This window comes from Erythranthe guttata, chromosome 3 (genome assembly GCF_056151865.1).
Source record: "Erythranthe guttata isolate IM_541 chromosome 3, IM_541, whole genome shotgun sequence".
Lineage (NCBI taxonomy): Eukaryota > Viridiplantae > Streptophyta > Magnoliopsida > Lamiales > Phrymaceae > Erythranthe > Erythranthe guttata.
The window spans coordinates 18,488,334-18,503,506 of NC_142535.1; the positions used below are offsets into that span (position 1 = coordinate 18,488,334).

General features: G+C 39.3%; 4 protein-coding genes across 4 annotated transcripts; 2 read left to right on the forward strand and 2 right to left on the reverse strand.

Annotated features, from left to right (window-relative positions):
- The first annotated feature begins 570 nt into the window (after nucleotides 1–570).
- On the forward strand, nucleotides 571–4,547 carry LOC105974313 (Methylthiotransferase). Its single transcript, XM_012999383.2, has 11 exons — nucleotides 571–838; nucleotides 949–987; nucleotides 1,218–1,309; nucleotides 1,851–2,100; nucleotides 2,230–2,349; nucleotides 2,437–2,512; nucleotides 2,629–2,837; nucleotides 2,992–3,100; nucleotides 3,386–3,478; nucleotides 3,549–3,709; nucleotides 3,786–4,547. Exons 1-11 carry the CDS (start codon nucleotides 683–685, stop codon nucleotides 4,296–4,298), a joined length of 1,818 nt encoding a protein of 605 aa, XP_012854837.2. The 5' UTR covers nucleotides 571–682; the 3' UTR covers nucleotides 4,299–4,547.
- Nucleotides 4,482–8,084, reverse strand: LOC105974312 (C2 calcium/lipid-binding plant phosphoribosyltransferase family protein). The gene has a single exon (XM_012999382.2). It carries the CDS (start codon nucleotides 7,729–7,731, stop codon nucleotides 4,768–4,770), a length of 2,964 nt encoding a protein of 987 aa, XP_012854836.2. The 5' UTR covers nucleotides 7,732–8,084; the 3' UTR covers nucleotides 4,482–4,767.
- Nucleotides 8,085–8,911: 827 nt separating this feature from the next.
- On the reverse strand, nucleotides 8,912–11,417 carry LOC148772003 (uncharacterized). The gene is made up of 2 exons (XM_088815944.1): nucleotides 10,948–11,417; nucleotides 8,912–10,637 (listed from the first exon to the last, which is right to left on the reverse strand). The coding sequence occupies exon 2, from the start codon at nucleotides 10,612–10,614 to the stop codon at nucleotides 9,184–9,186; it is 1,431 nt and encodes a 476-aa protein (XP_088672070.1). The 5' UTR covers nucleotides 10,615–10,637; nucleotides 10,948–11,417; the 3' UTR covers nucleotides 8,912–9,183.
- A 1,673-nt stretch (nucleotides 11,418–13,090) lies between these two features.
- On the forward strand, nucleotides 13,091–15,051 carry LOC105974181 (uncharacterized). The gene is made up of 2 exons (XM_088815938.1): nucleotides 13,091–14,385; nucleotides 14,621–15,051. Exons 1-2 carry the CDS (start codon nucleotides 13,243–13,245, stop codon nucleotides 14,903–14,905), a joined length of 1,428 nt encoding a protein of 475 aa, XP_088672064.1. The 5' UTR covers nucleotides 13,091–13,242; the 3' UTR covers nucleotides 14,906–15,051.
- The last annotated feature ends 122 nt before the right edge of the window (nucleotides 15,052–15,173 follow it).

The following is a 15,173-nucleotide window of genomic DNA, read 5'->3' on the forward strand; positions in this document are numbered from 1 at the left end:
AATAAAATGAGTAGCAAAATACACACTTTACAATTCACGAGTAAATGGTGAAACTTAAATCAAACTATTCGATACTCAATTCGGGATTGTTCCTTAAAAACTAGTTGGAGTTTGATTTGTTAATGCCTTAATGGAACATATATTTTTGCTCTATGAATTATGAAGTTCGGCTCAAGTTCGAGTTCGACTAGGAAAAAAAATAGAGGAAAAAAAAAACAAGTTACTCGGTTCGATTTACTTTTGGCTCGATTAAAACGCGTTCGAGTTTGATTTGATTGTTTATTAAATAAAGTTCAAACACAATTATGAAAACTCGATAAAGAAAACCAAACAAACTTAAATAATCATGTGTTGGACTCGACTCGATTCATTTACACTGCTAATTAAGAGCGGAATATTCGAAATTGACCGCTCATAGAAATGAAAAGGCTAAAAATAATATGTAAAAATTGAAATAGAATTAGGGAAAATTAAAATCGAGTTTTAAATATATATTTATTTTGTCGTTATTGGACTGAATTAGTCTTCTTCAACAGCCCAGCCCAATTCGGGCCCAACCTACTTCGGGCCCAGTTATCAACTAACATTGATTCGGCCCGATTAGCAACCGTCGAGTAAATTGTTCTGCTCACACTTTTCACACACAGTCTCTGCCTCTCTCTCTACGGATTCGCAGCAGCAAATGGAAGACATAGAGGACTTATTGGTCGGGGGAGGCGGTGGAGCGCCGCCGGGATTTCGGATTCCGGTGGCAGCTGCCGTCGGTATCAAGCCAAAGAAGAGCGTTTCCCGTGATTATCTCAAGGACTACAGCACTTCCAAAATACCTGGCACTCAGGTACTTCTCGTTTCATATTTAGTTATGCAGAGATAGTTGGATACCTGTAATTTGAAATTCCTTTACAATTGATTTATTAATTTTATTTATTTATTCTATATCGTGTGCAGACAATCTACATAAAGACTTTTGGGTGTTCACATAATCAGGTCAACTTTTTGTCCATCTTAGTTGAACATTTAATTTTCCCAATTTGTGTAGGAGATGATTGGCTCTTGTGTAGATATTTAACCAAGTAATTTGGCTCTTGTTAAGTAGAGGAGTAATTCTTGCTTCTTATTACTGTACTTTTTAAGATGTAGATGAGTATCGAAAATGTACGGTTTTTAATCAAAGATTCTCTCCTAAAATTATAACATTTCCGAACTCATTTTTTCAGAGTGATAGCGAATATATGGCTGGGCAACTTTCCGCATTTGGATACAATTTGAGTGAAAACCAGGATGAAGCAGACCTATGGTTGATAAACACGTAAGACCCCTTTCGTTGGTCTTCATCATGTTTATCTTTTTACTTCTTTATTTTACCGATTAGGAAATTTTGTGAAGTTTGCTTCTATCACATAAACGGAAAAAAATCTATTTGCATGCTTGCTTAGTTGATGTATGGCCGTAGATGAATGTGTTTCTCTCTTTACGTGTGGATCGTTGTGCAAGAACAATATAAACATGTGTGAAAAAGTTTGATTTGTTATTGTTTGTTTTATTATCAGTTCTTTTGGGTTTCTGCTGTAGAGTTGCTTCATAGTTTATAAGTGAAAGGCAGCATTGTCAAAAACATGTTTGTTTATAATAGCTGTTACGACCTTAGTTCATGTGAGTAGAGTTTTCAAGGTATCTGTTACGGTTAAACTTCATCTGAATTACATAATGGGGCGATGATGTCCTTTATGAAAGGATGATTGTATTGTAGCTCTAATTTCTACTATCATTTGTGAGAACTTTCTTGCATTCATTTCAAACTTCAATTTTTTGAGTTACTTTGTAGTATACCGATGCATTTGATTATGCAGCTGTACAGTTAAGTCCCCTAGTCAGTCTGCTATGGATACACTGATTACTAAATGTCGAAATGCAAAAAAGCCTCTAGTGGTTGCCGGATGTGTTCCTCAGGGAAGTCGTGATCTGAAAGAGCTCGATGGAGTAAGTATAGTTGGAGTCCAGCAAATTGATAGAGTGGTAGAAGTCGTCGAAGAAACCCTAAAAGGTCACGAGGTTCGACTCCTGACTCGGAAGACACTACCAGCACTTGATCTTCCAAAGGTGCGAAAATTGGATTTTAGTGGTTTTTATGGATTTTGTGATTCAGAATAGAATACATTTGTGGTTGCTGAATTTACCTAGTATACATGGTTAATCATGTTCTTACGCTCGTTTCTAATATTTCGTCAGGTGAGAAAAAACATGTTTGTTGAGATCCTTCCCATTAACGTTGGTTGCTTAGGTGCTTGCACTTATTGCAAGACAAAGCATGCTCGTGGTCATCTTGGAAGCTACACCGTTGATGGCCTTGTAAGTTCATTGATTAAGAATCAAGCGGAATCATTTGAATTGTCTTATGGAGTAGTTTTTTCACTGTACTGTAATTTAACATTGTAGGTTGGTCGTGTGAGATCTGTAATAGCTGATGGAGTCAAGGAGATCTGGCTAAGTAGTGAAGACACTGGAGCATATGGTATGTAGAGTGAAGAAATCTATGAAAATAAATCGAACTATTAGATTGAAATTGCTTTTGGATACATGATGGTACGATGCTATCAGCTTATGGGTGTTGATTTTGCGTATTTGCAGGTCGTGACATCGGAGTTAATCTTCCAATTTTGTTGAATTCATTAGTAGCAGAGCTTCCTTCTGATGGAAGCACGATGCTGCGAATTGGAATGACTAATCCTCCTTATATCCTAGAGCACTTGAAAGAAATAGCTGAGGTTTTGCGCCACCCTTGCGTGTATTCTTTCCTTCACGTACCAGTTCAATCTGGAAGTGATCGCGTCTTGACTGTAAGTATTAGATCATGTTTCATGTGATTGTACTTGTTGTATTTTCTTTCCGCAACTTCATGAATTTTCTTACTTTTTAGCTTTGAATGGAAGTTATTGGTCGCACCTTGGTATCGTGGTGTAGTAATATCTTATCCTTAATATTCATATTCAGGCGATGAACAGGGAATATACTGTCGGTGAGTTCAGGACGGTGGTTGATACATTGATGGAACTGGTGCCTGGAATGCAAATAGCTACTGATATCATATGTGGATTTCCAGGTATTTTTTCGCATAAACTTGTTTTGATATCTCCAGCCATGTTTTATGTTTTGCTCATTTTCATGTATCAGTTGGGAACTTGTGGGGTTTAATTTGTCGAATTATTGTTTATGTGATTGCTCAAAATTAATATTCTCCTAAGATATAAATGCATTCAGTTCTACGTTATACCAATGTTTTGGATATCATAACAACTATTTTCAGTCTGTTTATTTGCCATCACTCCAGACGAACAACAAATATTTGTGTGTGATTGATGTAAAATTATATCTCCCTGCTTCTCAGGGGAAACGGATGAAGATTTTGAAGAGACGGTCAACCTCATCAAGGATTACAAGCTTCCTCAAGTTCACATATCACAATTCTACCCTCGGCCTGGTTAGTTTTATCGCATGTATGAGAGAGAGTAGTGCTTTGTATCTTGTTTCTGATTTTCAATCTCAAACAGGAACACCGGCCGCAAGGATGAAAAAGGTTCCCAGCAATATTGTGAAGAGACGCAGTCGTGAGCTGACTACTGTATTCGAGTCATTTACACCATATGTTGGAATGGAAGGCAAAATAGAAAGGATATGGATCACCGATATCGCGACAGATGGAAGCCACTTGGTAAGATCAAAGCAAATAGCAGTTTCTCTAATTACGATAATTTCTGAAAACCATAATTCTCTGCTTTGTTATTTAGGTGGGCCACACAAAAGGATACATTCAGGTGCTAGTAGTTGGGCCTGAAAGCATGTTGGGGTCTTCAGCCACTGTGAAGATAACATCTGTCGGAAGATGGTCGGTTTTTGGAGAGGTTATCGAGATCCATAGCCAAAACACAAAGCCCCGTAAAAATAGTGCTCGTGTTGAAAAAAATTCATGTTCCGACTCGAAAGAAACCTGTTGTTCTGAAGAGTCGGAAACCTGTGCTTGCGGACTCACAGGTGGCTGTGGACAAACTGAAGAGGCAACTGAAGTTTCGGTTTTAAAGGATGACCTAAAGACGGGCGAAATTAGAAGCCAAAATTTAATAGGATATTTACTCAGGAAGCGGAAGAATAGTTCTCATAGAAAGATCGAGAATGAGGTGGTGAAAGAAATGGATGGAAAAGAAGAAAGCTCTAATGACTGGGCCCTTGTCGATAAAGCTCTTCTTGTTGGGATAGTCATGAGCTTGTTGACCATAATTGTTATTTTTCGTTTCTGGTTATAGAGATTTTTTAATCTGAATAATTAGTGTATGATTATTGATTTATGGCAAAATGCTGCTACATGCTACATGCCGCAGGTTTTTAGAATTTTTGAAATGAGTAACATACTTTCGGTGGGAATTCCAAATTGTCTGCTGTAATATTTTTCTCTCTAAGTTTTACTGTAGTTGCAGCATTTTGGAGTGTTTGAGAGACATTGTTGTGAAATCAATTTCTATGGAGCTGGTGACAGCATTCTTATTACATTCAGATAGACATGTTCTACTTACACTTAACATCTCCATCTTATTCAAAATCAGTGAACACAAAGGAAAAAAATATAAAAATTGTTATGCTGAATACATGAAATTGGAAAACATAGAAGAAAATATGGCTCTCTGGTAAGTGATGAAACTTCACTTTTTTGCTGCTGCAGCTCTATAGACTTGCTGCATTTATTCACCAAATAACTGTTTCTTTTCTCTTTCTTTCTCAGAGAAGGGAGTCTGATCTGGATGGCAGCCTCTTGAAGAAATTGACAGGTATTGGCGGCAACTTGTACCTTAACTTCGGATGGCGCAAAATATAAAGCCCAACGAGCAGAGCAACAATCTGGAAAGGTACAACATATAGAAACACAGCCCATATCAACGAAAAGACTATGAAGATTGCTGTAGCCCTGGGATCCCTCCAGCTCAACACAGAAAGCACTCTCTCTGCTTGTGTTGCTAAATCTGCCGACACACTTTGAACTCTCCCTGCAATTGTTCTCATCCTATCGTACCTCATTTTAACAACATCAGTCACCTTAGTAGTTGGGAATGTGTCGAATTCCTCGTCCAGCTCATCTGGATGAGCATTATCCGCTTGTGAAAGACGAGCGTCCATGTGATGTGGGCCCGTGGGCCTGACCCGAAAGTTCCACAATCCGATGGCGAAAAAGTAGAGGAAAATCGTGGGTAGGATCAGCTCAGGGTAGCACACCAGTATCAAGAACAACATATGCACTAGGATTGATGTTACGGGGTTCTTCCAGTGGCAGACGCCTTCGAACCAGGTGTATATGTATTGAATTTGAGAAACGAGCGCCATAATGCGGTGGAAGTTGGCTTTGCTCCTTCGAAGGCTGAACACGTGGTAGTCCACATCCAGCATGTACTCGACGATCTCGTTTCTGAGCGGCGGCTCAGCCCTGGCCAGCTTTCCTGCCACTATGTTGATCGCCTGGTGCCTTAATAGATCAACGTGTTTAATGTGTATGGGCTGAACGAAATGCATCTTTGGCAGCAACGGCTTACCGTACTGTGCTACCATGTTCGCCCAAGCTGTGCAAGTGAAGCGCACCGCCAGGTGGAGCTCCCCGTTTTTCTTCAAACCAGAGGGAGTTAAAACCAGCAGTGGGTATGCGTGTGTGTAGACTCGATCGGTTTCGAGAGTGGAGAGCCTGATCCTCACTTTTCCTATTCTCTGATCCTTCGCATCACCGCCGCTGATGTGGCAGTTGTCGAAAACCCCGATTGTTATTACAGTGCAAGAATCGTAGACCTCCCAGGTGTACTGCTCATTCCAAACGGGGTGCAGATTGTCGAGAAGCGTTCTTGTTCGAACCCACTTGTTCCCATACTTTGCCACGCAGTACGCATCAGTTAATTTACCGTCTTTCGCTTTCATCGCCTGCAGATTTCGAGCGCTCAAAATCCCTACTTCAAGAATTCCAACACTTGGCTTTCTCAGCTGATTGGCTGCCGGCTGAAGATCGCTGCTGAAGTGCGCGGACTCGTCGAGTACATGGTAACCGGAATCTATGCTGAGTCGGAGAAGAACCCTGCTCGCGAATTTATCTTTTTTCATCTCGATTTGGTCCTCCGCCGCAGCAGGTTTTTGGAGAGCAAACCACTGAGCATCGGGCATCTTAGAAGTCTCCGTCAGCTTAACATTCCGGAGAGGTATGAAAACCCTTCCGATTGTGACATTATTGTCCTCCACACTGACAACGATAAGCTCGTCAAAAGGCTCCCACGCCACATACATGAGCTCCTCATTCCACTCTGGATTGACGCTCTTCATTTGAGAAGGCCTAGTGGTCCTGCCCTGATTACAGACCTCCACCCTTACAATTGCATCCGTGGGCGGTCGAGATTTATCTGCCGGAACAAGATCTTGTGCTGCAAAAACGTGGACCCTAAGATAATACAGTTTTGGCGAGAAGTACACTTTTGATCGCGTGGTGCTGAGGCTTTGCTCGCTTACATTGTGCGCGTCGGAGTGCCAAGCGTCTGGAAACGCCTCGTCAGCTTGTGTCCCCATCCAGATAGCAAGCATGATGTCACCTCTTTTGATCAACTCCCCCTTTTTGTCCAACAGTTTGTACCACTGAGGAGCAAGTGGGCTATCGGGCGGCACTCTCTGAGGCACGTCTGGCACATCAAACACTACTTTTCCAACAAAATCATCCTTCGAAACATCCCTATCTTTGACCGTAATTTCGATCAAACTGCTCTGTAATCTCTCCTTCGAGAAGGCGAATACGCTGTTCCAAACGGGGTTTTGGTTCTTCTCAAAGTGCTTAGTCACCCCCTTGTAGTTCCCGACTTTCACCTCCACGTACGGGTCTAAGCTTCCGGAAACATCTTTTGATGGGAGGTCCATAGCTTTCACTACACTCACGTACAAGAAATTCATCGGCTCTACCATATCGTAAGTGCTCGCACTCTTGTCTCTTCCCCAATACCCCATTCTTGCCGCCAGAGGCGGCCTTGTCTCCACCAGCCCGTACTCAGGCTTCTGCCCCGCCGGAGCTTGCATTTTCATTACAGTGGCGGCGGCGGAAGGCAACCCCGCCAAAGCAAAATCACTCCGTGGCTCCACAAAAAACGGCTGAGGGTGGTCGCCGCCCCCATAACCTCCCCCCAGAGAGTAAAAGGTTCTCAGTTCTCTTTCTTTCTTTTTCTTCTTGTGCTTGTCACGACTTTCCTTGTAATAATGCTCGTCATCATCGAACTCGTTATTACTAATCTCCTTTAATGGAGTAGCATCACTCTCTCCATCTCCATTATCACCCCCATGCACTAGTGCATGTACTTTTAGGGCAATATCGCCCTTGACGTGAGAAAATATTCCTCTTTTATCCAGAGGGTATCTCTGAACAACCGATTCGTGCTCGGAGAAAGGTACGGACATGCCAGATATACAAACTTTACCCAGAAAATTCCTGTGGTGACCGTGCTTATTGTCGTTGTACACGAAAATTTCGATAGTTTGAGTGGATAAATATTTGGGGTACTTGATATTGAAAACGAGCTTCTCGTTCCAAGATGGATCGAGGCTTTTGGGTTTTGTCGAAGTTCTTTTGCGCTGCCCGTCGAATTCTACTTCGACAAAAGGGCTTGCGCTGCCATGACCGTCTTTAGGCATGAGATCATTGGCATCAAGAACTTCAACCACAAGTTTAGCCATTTTAGTGATACGATTGATATTCAGACAAAAGTTCGTGATGGAAATTTGGACAGGTGAGAAGCTATGTCTGAAAGAAGGTTGTTAAGAAAGAGGAGAGAGAGTGGGAGTAAAGAAGAAGAAGAGAAAGAGAGGTGAAGGACAAATACTAAGTAGTGGAGATAGCATTGGGTTATTTAGAGAAAGGTTTGGCTGTCTACACCCTATATCTCTTCTGATTCTCTTGTGCATGTGTCTTCTGTGATTATATCTATACATTTGTGCAAGTAAATGTATACGTATACGTATGTATGTCGTATACATACGATTCAGGGGTGCATCATAGAGTTAATCAAGATTATATGGTTGGAATTTGAAAAGGTGGTGCAGAAAAGAAACAAAGGTGTAAAATATGCTGGATAAAATGGGGAATCTATAAAAGGAAGAAGAATATTTCATGCTTTCTATCTTTGTTTTTTCTTCCTGATATATATATATATATATATATATATATATATATATATATATATATATATATATATATATATATATATATATATATATATATATATATATATATATATATATATATATATATATATACACTAATAATATGAGAAAGGAGAGTTATACAAGAAATCTTGTTTCAAAAACATTATGATGAAGTGTTAATATATTTGCTGTCATGCAATTAATTATTCTGCAAGTTTTTCGAGTTTGATATTTTCGTTGAGGAATCTTCGCTTTGTTTTCGAAAGCGAGATCAAAGTCGAGAGTCATCGAGAATTTGTTCTTCTTTCTTCACTATTTTGCGATAAAAGTTGGGTGAGAAAAAGGTATAAAGATTATTCCAGAATATGCAAAATAAATTTTATTTCGAGATTTTCGTCCGAATATTCAACTTTTTCACTTGGAGAACAAGATTCTTCAATGGATAAACACACAACACTTTCTGTAGTGGTCCAGTACCCGATTCGAAAGTCTAAATGGGCCCGGCCCATTTCTCAAACATGCAGCCCAATGTGAGACTATTGGGCCAAATATAATGGGCCATAAATGTTTTAAACTATGGTACACTCCGATAAGTTTCACCGGTTATATCCGTATATAGTTTACACACATCCACTTGTATATGTGTGTAATTGTGTGTAAATCAAATGTGGAAAGACAGAGAAGTAACCGTTCGACATACACGAAAACAAAATGAAATGTCAAATGTGTTCTACATCTATTATCAGAAATGAAATGTGCCATATACAAAATTTTGAAGCCTATCAACTTAAAGCTTATGAGGAAGAATGAAATATCAAACAGCAAGCTCGACCCCGAGAATAATCGAACCTCCTAATCTTTTGTCGAGCAAGTGTTCAAAAGGGTTAATAACTTGATCAAAAAATAGGAAAAAAAAAAACCGAAGTAGCGATTATAAAAATCGAAACGACAAATTAAAATGCGCCTAAAATTCGCCCTCAGTCTTCAAGTCATCTGTTTGTAGTAACAACCAAATCCTCCTTCAGGCTCGTTTCTCTTTGCTCGTTCGCCCATTGACGAATTTTTATCAAGAAACGAGAATTCTCTACTCACATCCATCCTTGTTGGTTCATGAGCAACCTGCATGTGATTAGGGCTGCCAAAAGACGTGTGAAGTGGGCCCGAGTTAAATATTCGAGGCAAAATCCCTTGTTCGTAAGTGAATCTGGCGTAGGGCAATGCGCCAGCTGGCAGAGGATCCCCCGAACTAAAATGGAACGGGCCATTAGAAGAGTAACTAAACGGGGTTGAAGTATTTGATACCAAGGGTAATGTTGGTACTCTCTGCATCAGTTCCATCGGTCCACAATGCTGCATGCTATAATCAAAAGCTCGTTTATTGGACGATTTGTCTACTACCGATGTATTGGCATTCAAATTCAAGTCAATCAAAGGGGAATATTCCGATTTGGGCTGAGTATATTCATCAGCAGCAGCATCGTAAATGCAATTGAGATCGATCAATAAGCTCCCCTTATCCTTTTTTTCAGAATCTTGAAAAACGGAAGGCAAAGGTATTACATCTTCTACAGCAGCAGCCACATTGAGGTCGATTCCCGTAGAACATGTTTTTCTATGCGAACTCACAGTGGGGCGAAAAGCACTTGTTTCAGAATGGCCCTTCCAGCCGAGAACGCCCTCAAACTTCAACGGAAATACAGGCCTGCCACTCAGAATCCCGGGTTTCGCCACAACACGTATCGCACCATGACAAGGCTTAATACAATCATCCATTTCATCTGCGTTCGTGTCCTCGTTGAGATCAAATCCCATATCAACTTTCCGAGGTTTTTTCATCGAAAAATCCGAAGATTCATTCGCGCAAAAGTTATCAGAAGAAACCGAACTTAAAATCTCGATATCTCCCTTCTTAGTGAGCAGTGAGGTATTATCGTTTTCAGCCATGGAAGTAACCTTCATTCTATTTCTAGTTCTCACATTTCTCATAGCTTTACGAGCAATTTGAGCGGATAAGCCCGATTCAGAATTAGCTGTCATCAGTTCATCTAAGCTGAAATCGAATGCTTTAGAGTTAGAACTATCCATCGAACTACCACGGTTCTTGAACGAGTAAGCATCTTTGCAGGTTTCTTGATAGCTGTGATTCGAAACAGGCGATCGAACAACGACAGATAATGAGTTCGACGAGGATGATTCGGTGTTTACTAAGCCATCTTCAGGGGAGTTTAAATGATTCAAATGTTTCTTCGTTGTACCCATTTCGATACTTTGATTCCCCTCCGTGCTAATTTCACTCTTCACCGATTGCGTGTCGGTTTCGTGAGATTTCGAATTGTCATCGAAGAACAGAGGTGAAGATGAACCGTGTTTGGTGTTTGCGGACACTAATTCATCAAAAACTTGCTCAAATTTCATGTTTTATGATGTATTAAAAACACCTGCATAATTTGTAAGGACAATATGAAACAGAGAGAAGTTTCATCAAACTGAATCATTAAACATTAAAAACATACTCAACAACATAGATCTGCAATAAAAAAAAAAAAAGACAGATCAAAAAACCCTAACAGATAATTCTCAGGCTTGAACGTTTGAAACCCTAAAACAGAGAAATTGTTGAATCTGACTGCCAAACAATGGAGTCTCATCTCAAATTTCGGGAGAAGAAGAGAGCTGATGAAAAAGCTCGGCGGCCATTATCACAAACAGAAAGCACATATAAACACACAGTTGAAGGTGAAAACAAACCTGAGAGAGAGAGGAGAGAGTGCGCAGATCTTGAAAGGTCACAGCTTTTTAGAGTGAGAAAGAGATGATGATGACGATGATGAAAGTCAGAGGAGAAAACACAAGTGTGTGAAAAATGGTGTGGCCTCAAAAAGGAAACATCAACTCATTCTTTATTTCCTTTCATTCATATCCTCTCTCTCTCTCTCTTCTTTCTCTTTCTACTCTTTCTCTCTCTACTCTGTTAGCAAACAGGGGGAGATGGATGAAAGAGACAGAAAATGAATCAATAAAAAACATATGCAGAAAACGCAGTCAACAGATACACGCAATAATATTAACTAATTATTTAATTAATTAATAATGCCCCCATAATAGCAAAAGAAATCGGTGATAAAAACCAGATCTTTTTTATTTATTTATTTTTTAAAATAAAATGTTTGACAGCCGACGAGAGACAGTGTACTGTGTGTGTGTGTGCTGTGTGCGTCAGAATCAAGGAGCAGAGATATGTGGGGTTTAAGTGGTGGTGGGGACCCACCCAAGACTGCGGCCCATTTGTTTTTTTTTTGTCTGATTGATTTGGGCCCCACAATACTTGACAAGTGGGGCCCACTGACAAGTTAATTTATTTTACTCCTGACTTTGGAATCGCCAAACAATTAAATTAAATTTGAAAGGTGACCCCAACCCTTTTTTTCTATATATATATTTTTTTAAATCTCTTGCAGATGTGTTTGGATTATCCTAGGATATAAATAAATGTGTATTTTATTATTATATAAGTGTTTGTTAAAAATTGTTGTAGTGTTTGATATTATACAATAAATATTATTGTAGTAATATTATACAATAAATACTTAATATTTTCTTTTTAATAATATATCATTTTTTATATTTTTGTTTTCAATTATATATGTCACTATATAATGTTGGATTCTGGGCCCAGACGAATGACCACTTGCACACAAAGCCCGTATATCAGATGAAATTCTTTCCAATTTTGATATGAATCGTTCAACTTAATACTTTGATCTTGATCGTCTAGCTCCCCAACCTTAATTCTCTTATGAACTATCTTTCTCCTATTTCAACATAATTAATTAATGTGAGCGTGCAAAATGTAAGTATAATTAATAGTTGAATGGACAACCTCTTTGTTAAATTGTGTTTAGTTTAACTAAAAAGAGGAGTTCAATTGAATTCTCTCGTGTCATCAATTGATTGTTATTTAATTCAATTATTATATTAGTGTCTCTCACACACAAACACACATGGTATATTAATTGATTATACGGTCATCATCATAATCAAGGAGAAGTATACAAGTCCCTATAAATTAAATTAATTACACTTACACACCTGCAGTAAATTTATCCTCAATTATTAAATCCAAGGGGTATATAATAGATGCCCCCGAGGTAATTATTAGTAGTCCATGTATTTTATTTTATTTTACTTATATTTATATGTGTTGAAAAGATTCCTTAGACAAAGATTCATTCAGTTCCCTTGTTACTAGTTTATGGTGTTTCAATACTAAATCTTGTTTATTTTTATTAATCCATAGGGTAAATAGCATTTATCAATGCAGTTTGAGCTTTGTGCACATGATCCCTTATACTTGCAATATAACACATGACCCCCTTATATTATAATATAAGTAAATAATCTCCTTGCACTTTTAAAAGTTTCATCATCCTGACGAGAATGATTATCTATCAAGTGGAATATCATAAGGAGGTTATGTGCTTATATTAATAGTATAAGGGAGTCATGTACACAAAGTTCAAACTACAGGGATCACGTGCTTATATTGAAAGTACGAGGAAGTTAAGTGTATTTACCCTAATTTATACATGCGCTAAAATAGGTGAATTTTTCCATTCTTATAGTTTATTTAATTTTTCTTTTTTCTTCTTTTTTGGTGTTCTAGGGTTTCAAATTTATATGGGCAGCCCAAAATTTAAAGCTTGTAGCTTTTTGTTAACAATATATAGCCCAATTTGATAATTTGGGTTGGGCTTTCTTTGATTTCTTTAGGGCTTTCTTTGATTACTTGCTCCAATCAGGTAACCGCTAAACCATGAACTGCCACGTAGAATTCTGCATGAACATGCGGCGAACCACGTGTTGCATGTACAATCCATCATACCACGTGGCCATTTATCAGAGTCCCAGACAACTCAATTAACCAATTACTCCCCATAATTCATGCAGATTGTCCTTGCCAATTCAAAGAAAATCACCGATCTTAAAAAAAAAAAAAAAAAAAAATCACCAGTTCTTTCTAACACAGGGTAAAAAAGAAAAAAGATGATGAATGTTTTGGCGCTAGGTCTCGTGTTGACGTCTCTGGTAACTGCAGGTTTTTTCACTCCGAGCCCGGAAAACCAGAAATTGAAAGATGATGTAATAGTGAAAGAAGGCCACAGAGTGATCGTGGTCGAGTACGAGAAAGACGACGGCAACACCAAGGTTTCGATCTCGCCGCAGGATTCTCAGGCACCCCACAAAGTTGGCGAAAAGGGGTTTGCCTCCAATGTGCTTGACAAAATGTCTGAGAGAATGGAAAATGCGAAAGAGGGAATAAAAGAAGCTTCTTCTTCTATTATTCCCGAAGTGGGAGAGGCAGACCGGAATCAAAATCAAGAAGAAGAAAATCATCACAGATTTAACGCTAGAGAGCTTGTGTGCGATGCATACGGGAAGTGTAAGCATAGAATCGTGAGTGCTCTGGGTAAGACAAAGGAGGCGGTGGCGGAAACAGCCCACGAGGCGGCGGATAAGGTTTACGAGGTGGAGGAAGAGGCGAAGGAGGCGGTGGGTGAAGCCATTGGAAAAGTTAAGGACACGGTTACTCACACAGCTCATAAAGCCTATGACAAAGTTCATGAAGCAAAAGAAACTGCAGAGGATAAAGCTTCCAAAAAAGCCACTGTAATGAAAGAAGGGGCTAAAGAAATGGCTTCGGAAAAGGCGAAAGATGCAGAAGAATGGGTTGAAAAGGCTTCAGATAAAGCAAAACAAAGTGCACATAGTGTGAAAAAAGAAGGGGAAAAGGAGCTGAGTGAAATCATTCACAAAGCTCAAGAAGTAGCGGTGGATGCATTCGACTATGCATTCTCGCCGGATAGGCTTTCTCCGGTGACCGGAATTTTGCATCTGATGGGATTCGCGGCGGCTTATGGGATGTGTGTGTGGGTTACTTTCGCCTCGAGTTATGTTCTGGCAGGGGCTCTGCCTAGAAACCAGTTTGCCAATGTGCAGAGCAAGATATATCCAGTGTATTTCAAGGCAATGGCTTACAGTGTGGGGTTGGCACTTTTTGGACATTTGATGAGTCATACGAAAAGGTTGTCTCCAACTAGTGTGGGGATGTTTCAGGGCTTCAATCTGATGACGTCACTTGCAATGATCTTGGTCAACTTACTGTACTTGGAGCCTCGCGCAACAAAGGTTTGTGAGTTGTGTGTATCGTAATTTCGTTGATTATTAATCGAATTTTCGGGTCTTGTTAAAATTTTGAAGGTGCCCACTAAGCTTATTGGAATTAAGCTTTCTTGATGAGATTGAGCCTATAAATTGCTTCTTGTAAGAAGATACATTGTATGATTTAATTTTCGATGTTGTGAAGAGATTTTATGTACTTGAATTGATTTGGATTGTTGGGTATTTTGTGCTCTATGTTTAGGTGATGCTTGAAAGGATGAAGAAGGAGAAGGAAGAAGGAACGGTGAAAGAAGGGCAAGCGAGCGGACTACCTAGCGGCAGAGTGGTGGATTCGACTGCGGAAACTGTGGGCAGAGTTTCGTCGACTGAGAAATCGGAAGAAGCGGTAGCGAAGTCGCAGATTATCCGATTGAGCCAAATGCTTCAACGGTTGAATTCTTATTCTTCGTTGCTCAATGTATTCACTCTCATGTCTCTCACTTGGCATCTTGTTCACCTCGGCCAGCGTCTGCATATTGTGTCGTGATAATTCTTGTAATAATGACTTGTAGTCGACTTGTATTACGTTGTTATCTTTGTGCAGCTGTTGTTTCTTTAATTTCGAACCCACTCGGATTTTGGTTGTACTCACTGTTTGTTGATAGTTAGGTATTGAATGTTTCACAAATGACATGGATATGTAACTGGTCTTTTCACCCTTTGGATGTGCTCTGTATATTTTAAATGCTTTTTTTTGTTGTGAAAATGTATTAAATTTTAATCAAATTATACCAAATATATTGATAGATGTAAAG

Coding starts and splice junctions, on each gene's coding strand:
- LOC105974313 (XM_012999383.2), top strand. CDS start 683: ATGGAAGACATAGAGGACTTATTGGTCGGGGGAGGCGGTGGAGCGCCG. Junction 839..948: donor CCAAAATACCTGGCACTCAG/GTACTTCTCGTT, acceptor TATCGTGTGCAG/ACAATCTACATAAAGACTTT. Junction 1,310..1,850: donor GACCTATGGTTGATAAACAC/GTAAGACCCCTT, acceptor TTGATTATGCAG/CTGTACAGTTAAGTCCCCTA.
- LOC105974312 (XM_012999382.2), bottom strand. CDS start 7,731: ATGGCTAAACTTGTGGTTGAAGTTCTTGATGCCAATGATCTCATGCCT.
- LOC105974181 (XM_088815938.1), top strand. CDS start 13,243: ATGATGAATGTTTTGGCGCTAGGTCTCGTGTTGACGTCTCTGGTAACT. Junction 14,386..14,620: donor TGGAGCCTCGCGCAACAAAG/GTTTGTGAGTTG, acceptor CTCTATGTTTAG/GTGATGCTTGAAAGGATGAA.
- LOC148772003 (XM_088815944.1), bottom strand. CDS start 10,614: ATGAAATTTGAGCAAGTTTTTGATGAATTAGTGTCCGCAAACACCAAA.